At 44.5% G+C, this 17305-nt stretch overlaps 2 protein-coding genes across 2 annotated transcripts in view; one reads left to right on the plus strand and one right to left on the minus strand.

Moving 5' to 3' along the window:
* Positions 1-847, minus strand: part of SCNN1B (sodium channel epithelial 1 subunit beta) — a 55523-nt gene extending 54676 nt beyond the window's left edge. Inside the window, 1 exon segment of the mRNA XM_032460876.1 lies at positions 789-847. The gene's annotated coding sequence lies outside the window, so the exon portion shown is untranslated.
* Positions 542-13542, plus strand: LOC116657657. The gene is made up of 4 exons (XM_032461070.1): positions 542-1074; positions 1470-1547; positions 12838-12972; positions 13068-13542. The coding sequence occupies exons 1-4, from the start codon at positions 542-544 to the stop codon at positions 13102-13104; spliced, it is 783 nt and encodes a 260-aa protein (XP_032316961.1). The 3' UTR covers positions 13105-13542.
* Positions 13543-17305: the final 3763 nt, after the last annotated feature.

Genomic DNA, 17305 nt, shown 5'->3' on the forward strand with positions numbered 1-17305 from the left:
GGGCTCGGCTGTCAGGGACAAACGCTGGCCTGGGCTGTTCTGCCCTTACTCTCTGGTAGAGGTGGGCTGGGGGAGATGTCGGCTGCTTTCCTCCCTAAACTCCTCCGTGCCTGTTTCTCCCTCCACGTTAGAGTGCAAGATCTGGCTCCCCGCTGCACACTTTCTGTTCGCAACTCCCGCCCCCAGCCCCTGCTCCAGCCCACCCAAGTGATAAGTCTCCGACATACGCTCCTTGGGGGGACAGAGAGCAGGACCTTCGGGTGTGGCCTTCTCCCCAGCACCGCCCCAAGGTGGACACTCAGTGAAAACACCCCCCTGCTCCCCAGAGGCTGGCTGGCGGAGGAGTCTAAGAGGTGGGCTCTGGGGTCAGATTCCCTGGGTTCAAATCTGGACTCAGCAACTTGTCCCTGGGACCTAGGGAAGCTTCTCCAGCTTCTGACTCAGTTTTCCTCTCTGTAGAAGGGGGACACCAACCAAGGAGACCCTAATTTCAGCGAAGCGTTGTGCGTCCCGGTGCCTGTCTGGTAGCCCGCGCTCTCGGATGTCGCTGTTGTCACCCTCCCAAACGATATCGCACCCGGCCCTCTCTGCGAACAGACGCGCAGCGCACTCGCCTGAGCCCTCGGCTCGCATTCGGGGGCTTCCCCGCCCCCACACGGTGGTCCCCCTGCGCGCGAAGCCCGGTCCCCTCAGAGCCGCCAGCGCCACCGCCGAGCGCCCTCCGGTGGGAACCTGCGGCGGGGCGGGCGCCTGGGTGGCCCTGCGCTCGCCCGGCGTCGCTGTCATACCTGCTTCCCGCGGCGGCTCGGGATGCGCGCGGCTGGCGGCGGCTGCAGCGCTGCGGAGGTCGCGGCGGCGGCGGCGGCGGCGGCGGCCAGGCGGGCTGTGGCGGCGGGGCCGCGAGCGCGCGGCGACCGGGACGGGGAGGGAGCGGGCGGCGGGGCGGGGAAGCCGGGCAGCGCTGCGGGCGGGGCTTGGCGGCGCCGACGGCCGGGCCACAGCAGCCGCCCGGCTCCTCGCCGCCCGTCTTTCTCAGTCTCCCCGGAAACAAGTTCCGGTCCCGCACGCTACCAGGTACCCTCTTCCACGTCCACGTCTGCCGAGCACGCCCACCCGCACCCCGCGCGCACACACCCCGCATTCTCCCTCCGCACGTCGAACAAGTGCCACAGATTTGTACACATAGACCCCCTCATTCTCGTGTCCCCTAGACAGACCACTTCCCCCTCCCCACCCCGCCCCGCGCAGTACATGCCGTGTACAACACTCCATCCTGCCCCGCGGTGCATCGGTACACATCACGCACACCTGTACAACCGCGCCCATCACGTCCACACCCCCTCAGGCAGACTGTCCTCCAGCTGAGGTGAGGTCTCCAGGGAGTTTGCATAGGAACAGGCTTCTGCAACTGATTTCCCTACCTCTCACCCGACCTCTGAATTCCCTCACCCTCACCTTTGCTTTCTCAGTGACCTTCCCCTTCCCTCGGCCTCAGCTACCCCCTCCAAGAGGAGACGGTCACGGAGCATCTGTTCATTCTACTTCAGGTAACTGCTTGTGGTTTAGCTCTGGGGTCACCCCTTCTTTACCCCTAGTCCGTATTTTGATCCTGGTGGTGCTGATTCCGGGTATCACCATCTCATTCAGGGTTGATTCTGCCCTGGCCTAGAAATCACACATTATATTCATCTTGGGATATTGATTGGTTGAAAGGAGGGAACATGATCCAACTCAAGATAACTAGAATCAGTGAAATTCTACAAAGAGACTTTTTCTTTGAGCTCTTGGGGGTAGGGGGTGGGGCGGGTCCCACCTCCTTCGGAATTGTTCAGATGTGGAGCTGCATCTGGGAAGAGATTGCATAAGAATGAATCCCACCCAGAGAGCTGACAGAGAGGAAATTAAGTCCTGTTTCATCATTTGACCCACATCAAGCCATACCTGAAGCTAGTCCTACCCACCTGGCCTTACAGGTGCATTTCCTATGCATTTCCTTTTTGCTAAGTCATCTTGGGTTAGGGTATCTGTTGCTTGCAACCAAAGACTCCAAAGTAATTCTAGTGAAAATTTTATCCAGACTACAAAAGAAGCAAGTCAGGAGGGATAGTTACAGAATCTTGACGTCTGGAATGTCAGGTCCCAAACTAAGAAGATAAACCACCACAAGCACAGCTGTAGAGTCCTACCCTTAGGCTCAAACAGACAAATTCTGTGCTTAAGTACAGAACGGAAAGCCCTGGCCTGGGGCCTGTGCTACCCCCTGAGATAGAGAGCCTCTTTGAGATGCAGTGCCACCTGCAGGTCTGGAGGCCCTGGGTGCTGGGTCTCTGGTTTGGTTGGCGGAATCCTCATCTGGTCCATTGATCAAAAGTGGATCCCTGGATCTTCAGTCTCATTCCCCCAGGCCACAGTGAACTTGGGTGTCCCTCTGCCTCTGACCACAACACACCAGTTTACACCCTGCGTGCATTTTTGTTATTCCTCTTTCTCTCCCTAGTGTTCGCCCTTTGCTGCCCTCCCCCCATTACTACTATTGCTACTGCTATGAACTGTGGTACTATTTGCAGGCACCTTGCTAAGTCTCCTTTATCCTCCAAAAAAATCTTATGAGGTAGGTTTTACTTTTGTTCCCATTTTACAGAAAACGAAACAGACTTGCAGGTGTCAAGGAACTTTGCCTAAATAGCTACAAAGCCAGGTCTCTCTGGAACCAAAGTCCATGTTCGTAAATGCTTTTGCTAAACTGCAGAGTTGTAAACTGGTAGCCCTGGAGTGGGATGTGGGATGGGGCGTGGGGGAGATCCAGTTTTCAAACATGTTTTGTTAGATCACATGGTATTTTTAAAAATTTTGAAGCAGTGTTTAAAAGTCAGAAAATAGCTCATAAAAATCAACTTCCTGATTCTCTGGAAAATAAGCAGTCAAGAGGCCTGGCGACAATGGGGCTTCTGTTCCTGCTTGGTCTGGGTGGCCTGGAGCTGAATGGCTGTGGAAGGAGCCCTGACCCCTGGTGATTCCCACTCCCAGGTGCCCAGTGCCTCCACACCCACCTGCCTGTGTGCTGATGCCCCACAGACAATTGAGTGTGGAGCCTCTGCTCCCAGCACCAGGGCCACCTCTGCTTGGTCCTCCCCTTCACCTGGCCAGTCTGCCACAAAAGCCTTCAGCCACTGCCAAGCCTCGCAGATTTCATTTTATTCCCAGAAATCCAACCACAGAGCCCAGATTACACAAGGCACAGCCAGGCTGGCGCTCAGGGCTCACCTGGTCACTCGGAACACATACCTTTCCATTTTTCTCTCCTTGCTTTGCGTAGATGAAAAATTTAATCAGCTCCTGGAGCTCTGACCTGAGAAAAATGAAGATCTGGGAACAAACTTTGCAATTTTGGTACTGAGGTTTTCAGTTGCATTTGGGAACCTTGAGAAAGGTCAGGTTGCAGCTTGCAGACTTTTAAACATCCTAACCTTCTTACATTCCAGTGAGGGAAGACAGACAGTAAATAAGACAAAGAAACTTTTAGATGGCATAACTGCTGGGGAGAAAAAGAATGCAGGCCAAAGGGGATGGGATGGCAGTAGAATTTTAAATGAGATGGTCAGCCTATTTTGAGGAAGGCAGCCCTGCCGATACCTGGGAGAAGAATGTACCAGGCAGAGGAAAAGCAAGTGCAAAGGCCCTGAGGCACAGCGTGCCTGGAGATTTTGAAGAGCAGTAAGTGCCCCAGTGTATCTGGAGAAGAGAATCCAAAAACTCATGTAGAATGTGAAAACAAAACACGAGGCAGGGCCTTGTAGGGCAATGTAGGGACTTTGGTCTTAAGACAGTGAAGTGGAGGGCCTTTAGAAGGACTGAGATGATATAACCTGACCAAAAAGTTTTAATGATTTTTATTGTGATAAAATATATATAATAATGTAAGCCATTTTAACCATTTGAAAGGGTACATTCATGTCGTACATTAAGTACATTCATGTCGTTGTTCAACCATCACCACCACCTCGATCTTTCCCATCTTCCCAAACTGAAATTCAGTATCCATTAAACAAAAACCACCCAGGCTCCTCTCCTCCCAGCCCCTGGTAGTCAATATTCCACTCTTTGTCTCTATGAATTTGACCACTCTAGGTACTTCACTGAAGTGGAATCCTGCAATGTTTGCCTTTTTGTGTCTGGCTTATTTCATGTCTTTAAGACTCATTCATGCTGTAGCACGTGACAGAATTTTCTTCTTTTTAAAGGCTGAATAATATTCCACCGTATGTGTATATGTCAGAATTTTCTTCTTTTTAAAGGCTGAATAATATTCCACCATATGTATATTTTATTTCTCCATTCATCCACTGATGGACATTTGGCTTGTTTCCACCTTTTGGCTATTGTAAACAATGCTGCAATGAACATGGGTGTACAAATATTTATTTAAGTCCCTGTTTTCAATTCTTTTGGGTATAACTGACTGAAAGTTGAAAAGACTGTAAGAACTGTTGAGAATGGACCACAGGGTGGCAAGGGGGCAGAGACCAGGGTGAGAGCTATGGAGGTGGTGAGAAGTGGTTAGATTCTGGATATATTTTTCAGGGATAGCTAACATAATTTGTCAGGGGATTGGCTGTGGGGTGTGAGAAAATTCAGGATCAAGTCTTCCTAGACAACCTGGTGTTTAATGAATCATATTCACTTTTGAAGCTATTTAAGCAAGTTGCAGAACAATGCCTGCAAAATAACATTATTTACATAAAAAACTGTATAAAACAATATAATGCATTTTAATGAGCACATATAAGCTTATGTAAATGCAGAGACAGTGTTCTAGAAGGCTACATATCAAATTGTTAACTGTGGTTACCTTATAATGAGAAGGAGGAAACTTGAGAAAGGTCAGGTTGCAGCCTGCAGACTTTTAAACACCCTAACCTTCTTACATATGAGGGTAGTCAAAGAAAATATTATCTTTAGCTATGTTACTTTTTTAAAAAGTAGTATATTCATATACAACTTACGTAATTGAAAACTTAAAAAACCCTAATAAACAGTGTTCATACTTTTTAAAAGGATAGAAAAGGCTGAGTTTAGTTTAAGACCAAGTTCTCCCAGTCAGTTGGGTTTTAATGAGTCAGATTCACTTGTGAAGCTATTTAATTGCTGCTGAAGTGACCTGAATCACTCATTCATGCTGGGGATTAAAATGGAGAGACTTTCATTTGGCTCAGTCTGCTGAAAGAGGAAACCTTACCAGGTAGCATGGGCCTACAGCCCAAGACTGGCCAGACGGCCTTAGAGAAGTCAGCAAAAATTAGAGTGTAATCATAGAAGTAACGATAATCATTTCAACAACAATAAAATAGCAGCAGCAACCCCTTCTACTTATGTAGCACCTGCTCTAAACATTTTATATACATTAACTCACAAAAGCCCAGTGAGGTGAATACTGTTACCCTCATTTTACAGGGAGGAAATGGAGACACACAGATTTCCACTGGTTGCATATCTGATGATCAAATCCATCTCCCATTGTTTCCTCCATGCCTATTTCTTGTCTTTTTACTTCACTTAGGAGGTTTGGGTCATATCGAAAGGTTTAATATGGAAGTTGCAAACAGTGAGGTTATGGGGGTGCAGGCAGCAGGTCAGTTTGCTTTCATTCTTGCTCCCTTGGCATATAGTCTCCATACAGTTGACAGAATAATCCTCTTATCCTTTAATAATCCAAGTCAGGGCAAGGGTATAGCTCAGTGGTAGAGTGTGAGCTTAGCATGCATGAAGCCCTGGGTTCAATCCCCAGCACCTCCATTAAAATTAAATAAATAAATAAAAGCCTAGTTACCTCCCCAATCACCAAAATAATTTTAAAAAGATGCTTAAAAAGTAATCCAAGTTATACTAAACAAACAAAACAATGAAACTTAGCAGTCACCTTTGGAGGATGCTAGATGTGTCAGGATGACTCTAAGATGACCCCAAAAGTTCCTCTCCTAGTGTTAACACCCTGGGGTAATCCCCTTCCCAACCATGGATGTGAGCTCAGAAGCAAGTCTTTCCCCAGCTGAGCCTCTTGGTGAGACCACAGCCCCAACCAACACCTTGATGGCAGCCTCATGAGAAATCCTGCAGCAGAGGACTCAGCTAAACCATGCTGGGATTCCTGACTCACAGAAACTGTGAGACAATAAATGTGTGTTGTTTCAAGTCACTAAATGTGGTGATTTGTTATGTGGCACTAGCGAACAAATAGACTAGGGAACCAATTCATTATTTTGAAAATGTTTAAATGAAAGGAAAGAGCCAAGCATTTATTGTGCCTGCTCTATACAGGGTGTATATATATATTATATATATATATATATAATATATATATAATATATATATATTCTTTTACTAGCTGGAATATACATTATACAGCTAGTAAAAGAAGGAAAAACTAAAATGTCAACACTTTCAAACTTCTAATGAATTAGTGAATTGAGGCAAAGATCATTTGTGGCTGCTTATATCACAAGATGGACAATCAAACTTTATGTACTCGTGATGCAAGTACCCAATATCATCTATGAAGTATTCTTGCTAAAAAAAAAACCCTAAGACCAAATAAACAAAAAACCTGTCTGATTAGGTCTCTAGATACAACCACCAACTTACAAGAAATCCAGGGAACAGAGGAACATGTTAAATGACACCGCTGGAGACGTAACCAGCGAAACTGAGGTGGTGGAAACTCTATAGGACAAATGACCCAGTTTCTTCAACAGATTGAAAGAAACCAATAGAGACTGAGGAGATTACTCGAGACTAAGAGACTTAAGAGCTGCTTCTACAGTGGCAACTCATGAATGTTATTTCGATGCTAATTCATACAAACTCTGAAAATTATCCATAAGACAGTTAAGGCATTTGAACACTAAATGGTTTGTGATATTTAGGAGTTATTGTTAAATTTTTAGGTGTAAAATGGTTTTGTTGTGAGTTTTCTAAAAAAGACATTATATTTTAAAGGTATGAAGGCAAACCTCACTGTATTACACTTCCACTTTATTTTGCTTTAAAGAAATTGCATTTAAAAAAATTAATTGAAGGTTTGTGGCAACTCTACATCAAGCAATTCTATCAGCATCGTTTTTTCCAACAGCATTTGCTTACTTCAAGTCTCTGTGTTGTGTTTTGGTAATTCTTGCAATATTTCAAACTTTTCATTATGATTATCTTTGTTGTGGTGATCTGTGATCAGTTATCTGTGATCTTCAGTGTAAATACTACAACTCACTGAAGGCTCAAATGATGGTTAGTATTCTTTAGCAACAAAGTGTTTTTAAATTAAGGTATGTACCTTGTTTTTTCAGACAAAGTGCTATTGCACACTGAATAGACTACAGTAAAGTATAAACATGTTTTTTATATGCACTGAGAAACAAAAAATTTATGACTCGCCTTATTGTAATATTCACTTTATCGTGGTAATCTGGTACTGAACCTGCAACCTCTCCGAGGTCTGCCTGTAGACAAAAATATTTAGAGGTGAAATGACAAGATGTCTGGGATTTGTTTCAAAATAATCCATTAGGGTGGCACGAGAGATAAAGATGAAAAAAATTGGTCATGAATTGATCATGTTGATGCTGCGAGATGAGTACTTGAGTGTTCATTATACTCTTCTCTCTACTTTTGTATGTTTAGAAATTTCCATTAAAATAATTTTTAAAAAACTAAGTAAAATCAAATGTTTTCCATCTTGCTCAGAATAAGAGCTGAAACAGCCTGTAAGTTTCCCCATCATCTGCATCTCTCCATCCCGTTTACTACTTCTCTGAGCTCATTTCCTACCATTCTTCCCCCTTTTCTTCCACGTGACCTTCATTGGCCCCTTTCTTGCTTCTGGGGGTATTCAAGTAGCTCTTCCTTCAGGGCCTTTGCTCTTGCCAGTTGCTCTGCTTTAGTTTCTTTTTTTCTCCCATTTAAAAAAAAAACTGAAGTATAGTCAGTTACAATGTTACATCAATTTCTGGTGTACAGCCTAATTTTTTGGTCATACATATACATACATATATTTCTTTTCATATTCTTTTTCATTCTAGGTTAGATATTGAATATAGTTCCCAGTGCTATACAGAAGAAACTTGTTGTTTATCTGTTTTATATATACTAGTTAGTATCTGCAAATCTCGAACTCCCAGTTTGTCCCTTCCCACCCTCTTCTGCCCCTGATAACCATACGTTTGTTTTCTATGTCTGTGAGTCTGTTTCTTCTCTTTTAAACTCTTGCTCTTTTACCAGGTCTCTCAGGAGCAATTTTTCTCATTTCTCTTAGGTCTCTGCTTAAATGTCAACCCCTCAGAGAGGTCTTCCTTGATTATCCCACATTAAATAGCAGGATCCATCACATACAGACATTCTTCTTGTCCTTTTTTTTTTCTTTCCACCCAATTTTTTCCATTTTACCTGTTTGGTTCCTTGATTGTCTTCCTTCTTCAACTGGTTGTCATTCCAGGGGGCAAGGACTTAAAAAAAATCAATTACCATAGCACCAATGCCTAGATCAGTGTCTGGCACACAGTATAGGTGCTCAGTAAATTTTTGTGGAATTAATGAGTGTTTGTTTAGCCAGCATTTGTCCTTGGTTCTTTATTATTAATATTTTCAAACATGTAGAAAAATAGAGAGAATCATACAATGAACATCTCCTAGATACAACAATTGCGAACATTTGCTGTATTTTCTTCATCTCTTTTTTCTGTTTTTGGCTGAAGTAGTTTAAAGTATTTAGAGTCAACATGACATTTCAACCCTAAATACTTCAGTATCTTTTTAAAAAAAAGAAATACAACTTTACTTACCCACAATGTAAAAGGGAAGAACAAATCTGACTCCGCATTAGATCTGTTCCTTTGTCTCTAACCCTGTGCTCTGTTTCCTGGCCTTAGTCTTGCTGGTTCTGCACCTTTTGTGAAAGAACGTTGCCTGTAGCCTGAAATATACAGGAGAGCCTATTCTCAAGGCTCTGACCTGTAAGAGTGTAACACTTTCCTATTCTTATAAAGATAAAAAGGTGCAGAAGAGAAAATAACGTATCTTGTTGAAGGTTTGCAGGGACACCATGACCTGACAGATGTGGACAGCTGCAAGAACAAAGGATTCTAACACCAAGAAGTTTGCAACAACCAACCACACCACCTATCCTTCTTAGTGAGAAAGGAGCCTGAATTCTGACTTGGGAAAGACGATTCTCCAGGGCATTAGTCTGCCACCTTCTCGGGCTGCCGGCTTTCCCAATAAAGTCATTATTCCTTGCCCCAACACCTCGTCTCCAGATTTATGGCCTGTCATGCAATGACCAGAATGAGTTTGGACTGGGTAACAACAATACACGTAACACCCAACGAAATGAACCCCAAATCCATAGGATCATCAGATTCTCCATATCTATATTTCCCCAATTGCCCCCCAAATGTCTTTACATTTGCTTCAAACCAGGACCTAGTCAAGATCCTCAACCTGTGATCACATCTCATTAAGCCTCTCAGTCTAAAATCACCTCTCCTTTCACATCTCCTCCCTTTTTTCCAGGTCACTGAAGAAACCAGATCCATTGTCTTGTTGGTAAAATGCCCTACTTTCTTGGCTTTGTCTGATTGCTTCCTCCTGGTGTTTTTAACTTATCCCTCAATCTCTTGTATTTCCTGTAAACTAGAAGCCAGATCTAAAGGTTTGGTCAGATTTGAGCGAAACTTTTTTGGTGATAATTCTTCCTGGGGGTGCTGTGAGCACCCTATGTTGCGCCACACCAGAAAACTCATGACTGGTTGTCTCATGAGAGAAGCTAAGATTGATCAGTGAGTTCAGGTGGTGACAACCTGATCCCTCCATTGTGATGTTACTTCTTGTATAATCAGCTCAATGGGCTGATTTAGTACCTTGTGAATGGCCAGTCTTCCTTGAACATTTCACCCAGTGGTTTCAGCATCCTTTGCTGATCACTGCCTGAGTCAATGATTTCGTTCAGGGTTGCAAAATTCGAATGAAATCCTTCCTTCAGCATTTATGAGCTGGCATTCCTCTGTAAAGAACTCCTTTCCTTTGGTGAATAGAGCAGAATAAACGATTTCCCTCTAATTACTACTTTTTTTTTTTTTTTTAGGGTAAGGATTTGATGCAATAGCTGCCTCTAAAGGTGACAAATTCATTCTTTTTAATTTTCTCTCCTCTCTCCTTTTTTTTTTTAAATTATTACAATCTCATTGATCTTTAAAAACAGAGTTAAGTTGTTTCATTCAAGTGCATTCATTATTTTAAAATATTTTATTTTGAAATAATTTTAGATTTACAGAAAAGTTACAAAGATAGTCCAGAAAGTCCCCAAGTGCCCTTCTCCAGTTTCCCTCATGATAATATCTTTCGTCATTGTGATTCCTTTGATAAAACTGAGAAACCAACATTGACACATGACTACTAACTAAACTCCAGGCTTTATTTAGATTTTACTAGTTTTTCCACGAATGTCCCTTTTCTGTTTCAGGATTCGGTCTAGGATCACGCATTCATTCTTTGTTTTGGATGCTTAAAAATTATTGGAGATAAGTAAATAGGAGCCCAATGAGGCTGGGTTCATGTCTTCTTGAGATGATCATGACCCTAATTAGTCTTGGTTAAGCTTCTTTCTGGCCCAACAAGATTTCCCAAGCTCATCTGAATTTGATTTCTTTGCCAACATTTAAAAAGTGGTAGATTTAACATGAAAGCCAGGACTTTCAGTTTCCTCCCCCGAAGTCAGCAGATCTGGCAACACTGAACTCGCACTCCTGCTTGGCAGAAATTGGCCGCAGCTTAGTTGGGCTGCCCCAGTTAGACAGGGTGTGCGCTCCCACCTCGCCCCAACCCCCACCACTCCCTAGGGCCGGTTGGTTCATGCCATGCCTTTGTGTAAGCCTCCTGGCTTCTGTATTATTTGAGGTTGCTCCCTCCAGGTTAAGAACACAGAGTTTGGCATCTGCCCGCCCTTCATCCTCCCTCCTGTCCTTCCTGCTTATGTATGAAGTGGCTTCTATGTGCCAAGCTGTGGTTCCAAATACAAATGAGACAAATAATGCAGGTCATTGGCTTCCTTGATCTTATATCCATTCCTTGACGTTCTTCTGCAAACTGCCTTTCCCAGGTGCCACTGCTACCGGACAGTTGGCTTCCAGCTAAGTTGAGCCAAAAAGAGGCACCAGCAGGAGACTGGGTGGTGGGACAAAGGGAGGAACCAGGGCTCCTTCCCAACTTCAGAGAGTGTTTTCCAGCAGAGGCTGCATCTCCTCCGTGGTTCAGCTCTTCGCTGGACAGCCCCTGCTGTGCTTCTGGCTCCTCTTGGATGGCCCCAGAGAGGGACACCACCTCCTCCCTGTGCCCAAGCGGTGAGAGCAGCTTCCTACTATTGCTCAGCCCAGGGTTGCTTCACCATCTCCTACTGGGCTTCTCAGCTGTTGGCTCGTTAGTGTAATCAATTCCTTGTATGAAGTCCCCTCTGTTTGAAATACCTAGAATGGCTTCTGTTTTTCCCCTACAACAGACCTGGCCCCTTACCTCATGAAGCATGTACTGATTCCTTCTCTTTATCTACATTTACTTGCTTTGTGACTCTTGGCAACTTACTTAATCTCGCTTAGCCTCAATCTTCCTATCAGGAAAATAGGGTAATAATGGTCCTCATCTCGTATTATTGTTATGAGGATTAAATGCAATGATGCATATAAGGTCCTTGGAACCTAGTAAGTGTATGTACCTATTATTCTAGGTTACAGGGGACAGCAGGGACTTCTTCTTCTGTGACTCCCTAGACACACAGGTAGTGTTTATTAAGCACCTACTGTTTCCAGGGTCTTAACTTATTTCATGTTGATAAATATCTATAAAGTGTAGGTATTACTATATTACTATATATGTTTTCCAGATGAGGAAATCAAAGCACAGAGAGGTTGAATAGCTTGCTCAAGGTCTCACAGAAGAGGAAGTATGATGTGAGCCTGGGTGAGCTGCCGGCAGAGCCCACGCCCTCAAACCTGCACCGTCAAATTCCTCAACGTGCTGCACTTCGTTGTTACAGTATGCAAGAAAGGGTCTCTCCTCTCAAGTGGTCCACAGCCTAGCTGGAGAGTCAGCTGCATTAATCACTAAACACCGCGCAGTGCGATGCACGTTAATCATTCTTTTGAGTGCTTGTTCAGTCAATCATTCATTCATTCAGCAAACCCTGGGCATCAGTTTTGCACCAATTCTTGTCCTAAAGGCTGGCGAGGAGGCTCCTGTTGGTTTGGGGAACCCACACACCTCCTCTGGCCATTTAGTGCAGAGTGCTGGAACGAGAGGCTTCTGACACTTCCTGCTTTTATTCTTCTAAAGCACAGGGACTTAGAGTCAGACATGTTGAATTTTCCTCCTACTCCTTGATTTACTTGCTGTGTGACCTCATGCAAATCACTTAACCTCTCTGTGCTTGTTTGTACATGTAAAACTGAGACTAATGATGATAGTAATAATAATATCTACCACACATGCTTAGCATTAAGGCAGAATGAGATGATGAGTGCAAAGTTCTTAGCAGAGTGCTGGGCACAGAGGAAGGGCTTAATGGTCAGTTTTTACTATTATTTATTGGTGACAGTTGTTAATTGCCCATGACCCGCACCAATGGAAGACCATTGCTCTAAATGCTACATCCCTTTGTTTGTCAAAGTTTTGCCGGTCTAACAAACCGGATGCGTTCCTTCTGGCTTTTAAACAGACAAGTCTCAGCAGGATGAAAACAAAGCTAGTGGGCATGACAGACAAATCTTTATTGAAGACAGAAAATTGGCTGTTGTTTTCCAGGTGCTGCCTAAAAGCGGTGAGAAAGCCTGAAGCTCTGCAGCCTTCCTCCACCCTGCCAGAGCCCAGCCCAGCCTGGCTCCTGATCAGTCACGCCTGGATGGGTTTAAAGGGCTGCAACCCGTTCCAATGCAGAAGGTATGAATTTCATTCCACAAATTTGGATGTGTGATACATGAGATTGTTTACTTTTCTGTAACAGGGTAATTTTGATTTCTGACTTCTGCTTCTAGGAAACAGAAACTTAGTATCAATCAATTCCAAGTCTAAAGATAAGCTACATGCTGAAGACGCCCCAATATTTCCAGCATCTTCCTGGAAATCCACATCTATCTGTCTGCTTGACAGGCTCACTTGGATGTTCAATAGGCATCTCCAAGTTCATAATCATTCAAAACTGAACACAGACATTTTCTTCTCAACCTTGTTCCTCCTACAGTTTCCATCTCACTGACGGCAGCCCCATTCTTCATGTTTTCAGATCAAAGACATTGGAGTCATTAAAAAATTTTATTTTTGTTTATTGAGATGAATTTCACATAACACAAAATTAAGCATTTAAAGCAAACAATGCAGTGGCTTTTAGTACATGCACAATGTCAAGGAACCACCACCTCTATCTAACTCTAAAATATTTTTATCACCTTGTAAGAAAACCCAACCCCCTTAAGCGGTCACTTCCTTTTCTCCACCTTCCCCTAACCCCTGGCAACTACTAACCTACTTTCTGTTTCTATGGATCTACCTATTCTGCATATTTTATATAAATAAAATCATACAATATGTGGCCTTCTGTGTCTGGCTTCTTTCACTAACAAAATGTTTTTGAGGTTCACCATGTTGTAGCATGTATCTGTACTTCATTCCTTTTTATGGCTGAAGAATATTCTGGAGGCAGTCAAATGCCTCTCTCTCACATCCACAACCAACCAGCCAACTAATGCAGTTGGCTGCCTTCAAATTATTTCTAGAATGGATTCCCTGCTTGCCATCTCTCCTGTACCTCCCGGTCCCATCCTCCATCACCTCACCTGGATGATTGCATTCTCTGCTTTCTGTCCTTCATACCTGCAGTTCCCACCCTTTCTGTACCAGTCTTTTCTCTGCACAGAACCCAGAATGCTTCGGTTAAAACCTAAGTCACAATATGTCCTTTCTGTGATCAAAACTCCCCAACGTCCCCACCCTCACCTCATTCACAGTCAGAGACGGCGTCCTGACGTCTCCCAGCCTCCTGTCTCTGCTCTAATTTCCCCTCTGCCACCATCCCCTCACTCAGCGTTGTCTGGCTACTTGGGCCAGCATCCTTGCTCTCAACGTACATGACCATCTCTCTCCGACCTCAGGCCCTGTGTACTCGTGTTCTTTCTGGAACATTCGATTGATGGTTTTCAGCCCATTTTCTTTACCTCTCTGCAGCTTTTACCCTGCTGACCACTCACGTCTTCATGAAATTGTACCTGTTCTTGCATTTCATGATGCCATGTGCTCAGTTTCTTTTGTCCCTGGCTGCTTCCTCCCAGATGCCTGTGTGAGCTCCACTTCCTCTGTGCACCCCCTTACCTGTTGGCGTTTCGCAGGGTTTCATCCAACTCGTCTTCTCTTCTCTCCTTTCTCCTATCCCTGGAGTGAACTCGTCGACTCTCATGACTACATCACCAGCCTAAACCTTCTTCTTAACCTTTAGACCCAGGGGAAGTTGACTGTAGGGCATCCCTCTCTAAACAGCCCTGAGGAACCACAAACTCAACAAGTCCAAAGTGAACCACCCTCCAAACAGCCGGGTTGTCCTTGGCAAATGGCATCCCTCAGTCCTAATCCTTGATTCTTTATTTTTTCCCACTTACTTGCACGTCTAATCCACCACAGATCTGCAAAGCCCATTTCCTGATGTCTAGAACCGTCTACTTCTCCCTACAGCCACTCCTGTAGTTCAGATTGTCTTCTTTTCTCAGACAGCTGGCCTTCTGGCATCTTCCCTGGTCCCCTTCCAATTTATTCTCCACATAAAAGCCAGAGAGACTTTTATAGAATACAAGCTTGATCCTCAATTGCTAAACCTGCCATAGCTTTGATTACTCTTGGGATAAATTCCTTAAGCCAGCTTTGATACCCTGCCTGGTCCAGGCCCTGTGACTCCTCCACCACCAAGCTTGCCTTCTGCCTTCTGGCCAAACAGAACTTCTTCTCCTCAGCATGCTGTGAGTGTCAATGCTTTGCATTCTTGCTTGCATTGGTGTTTGTCTGCAACAATGCCCTTCCCATTTTCTCCTGCCTCTCTTCATCTGGTAACTCATAATGTATCCCCCAGGTATCAGCTTAGAAACCACCCCTCTAGGAAGTTTCCCCCATTTCCCCCGGTCTGATGCAGCATAGACTGCTGTGTGTTCACCAAACTCTGGTTTTTCTCTTCCTGGAGCTCACAGTTGGACTACATTTCCCAGGCTCCCACGCAGACATGGGTGGGGTCATGTGATTGAGTTCTGGCCAATGGAAAGTGGACAGAATGATGAACACCGATCCAAGGTGTAAAACCTACCATCAAAACCTCCCATGTCATCCTCCATGGTCTCTAGTTCCCTCTGTCACCAGGTGGAAGCAGGGGACCCCATGGAGAAATCTGACACCCTGGGGGAGGGCAGTGGAGCCATTAGATAGAAGGAGCCAGGATCCCTGAATGACTGAGTAGGGCAGAGCCCCATCTGCCCTCTTCCCAACCAGCATGAGACTGTAATGTGAATAACAAACTTTATTGTATTAAGTCATTGAAACTTGGTTGGCTGTTACAGCAGTTAGCCTACTCTGATAAATATACTGAGATTAATTGTTCTTCCCTCCCCCACTCCCACCCCTATTCTCCCATAGAATGTTTTACCTCCCACCACAGCACTTACCATGTTAAACAGCAACAGCCTCTCACTTACCTATCTCTTCACCTGTGGGAAGATAGGGATGGGTCATGCTTGTCCCATCCTAGGTGTAAATGGGCACTCAGCCCAGCACCTGGATTCTCACAGCCACTAAATAAATATTTGTGGAATTATTCTGTGGTTGTCGAATTCTCTGTTTCTGGATGACTGTTTTGATAACTTGCCCAGACCTGGGATTCTTCCTGCACCTCCCCAGTCCTCTCCTAAAACTCAGGACCTGCCTTTGAACCAGTCCAGTAGCTGGGGCTCCCTGATGACACAGTTTCTGAAGCTGATCCCCCACCTGGATTTCCTAATATCACTATGGTTCCCAAGCCTGGGTCTCCACCCACCTGTCAGGATCCCTGACACTGCTTGACTTTTCTCACACCTTCTGTTTGCCTTCTGGATGTCACATTTGCATCTGCTGGACTGAATTGCCTCTCAAGTCCTGTAACTTTCCTGGTGGCAAGCTGATGCTCTGGCAATGGGGCAGTCACCAAGCTATGTTGTTAGCAAAAAGAAATCAGAGTAGGAAACAGGGCATAGAGTGTACAATCATTTGTGAAAAAATTTAAAAAACAGAAGTACATGGGGTTTGCATGAAGACATTTTTAAAAGATAGCATCAGAAAGTGGAAACCGTGCAGAGTGGGAGTGGGATGAAGGCAGAGTCCTGGGGATTGCTGGGGAGGGGGATTTATCCTTTGTCCCCTTGTACCATGCGGTGGGCTGAATCAGGGCTCCTGGTCCTGCCTCCGCAGCAAAGATGTTCCTGTCCTAACTCCCAGAATCTGTGAATGTGTTGCCTTACATGGTGAAAGAGATTTTGCAGATGTGATTAAGTTAAGGATTGACTTGGGGTGATTATCCTGGATTATCTGGTTGGGCTTAATGTAATCACAAGAGTCCTTCCCTACAAGAGGGAGGCTGGAGGATCAGAATTAGAGGGGCAGGTGTGATGTTGGAGACAGGGTGGGGGAGAGAGGGTTGGAGAGAGAGAGACAGACAAACGTTAAGATGCTCCTCTGTTTGCTTTTGGTGCTTTTTTTGGTCTGTGCCTTGTTCACATTTTCAGGTTCCAGATTCCTCAGCTCCAAGTCTGGGGTATAGAAGGCAAAGAGAAAACCAAAGGAATTCAACACTGTGTGTCCTCTGGGTCCCAATGTCTCTAATCTGTCTGATTTCTTTTCTCCACCTGGCAGAGTTTTCTGATGTGAGTGTTACATGGAATGTTCAGAGTTTTCAATTGTACTTAGTGGGAGGAGTAAAGAAAAGAACTTCACTGTCTTTCTGGAAGTAAGTCACCAGTATCTTTTTAAGATTAACCAGGTGATTGTAATGTGCATCTGGAGTTAAGAATCCCTGTGATTAAGGGCGGGGGTGGACAGAAGCTGATTTCAAAACAGCATAATAAAATACAGTTTACAAAACACAAATACATATGCATAAAAAGAGGCTGGAAGGAAAGATGACAAAATGTTAACAGTAGTTTTTTGGTGGGGAGGGGTGGTTAAGATCACCAGCAATTTTTAATTATCAATTTTTATTTTGAAATAATTT

The sequence above is a fragment of the Camelus ferus genome, chromosome 18 (assembly GCF_009834535.1).
Source record: "Camelus ferus isolate YT-003-E chromosome 18, BCGSAC_Cfer_1.0, whole genome shotgun sequence".
Lineage (NCBI taxonomy): Eukaryota > Metazoa > Chordata > Mammalia > Artiodactyla > Camelidae > Camelus > Camelus ferus.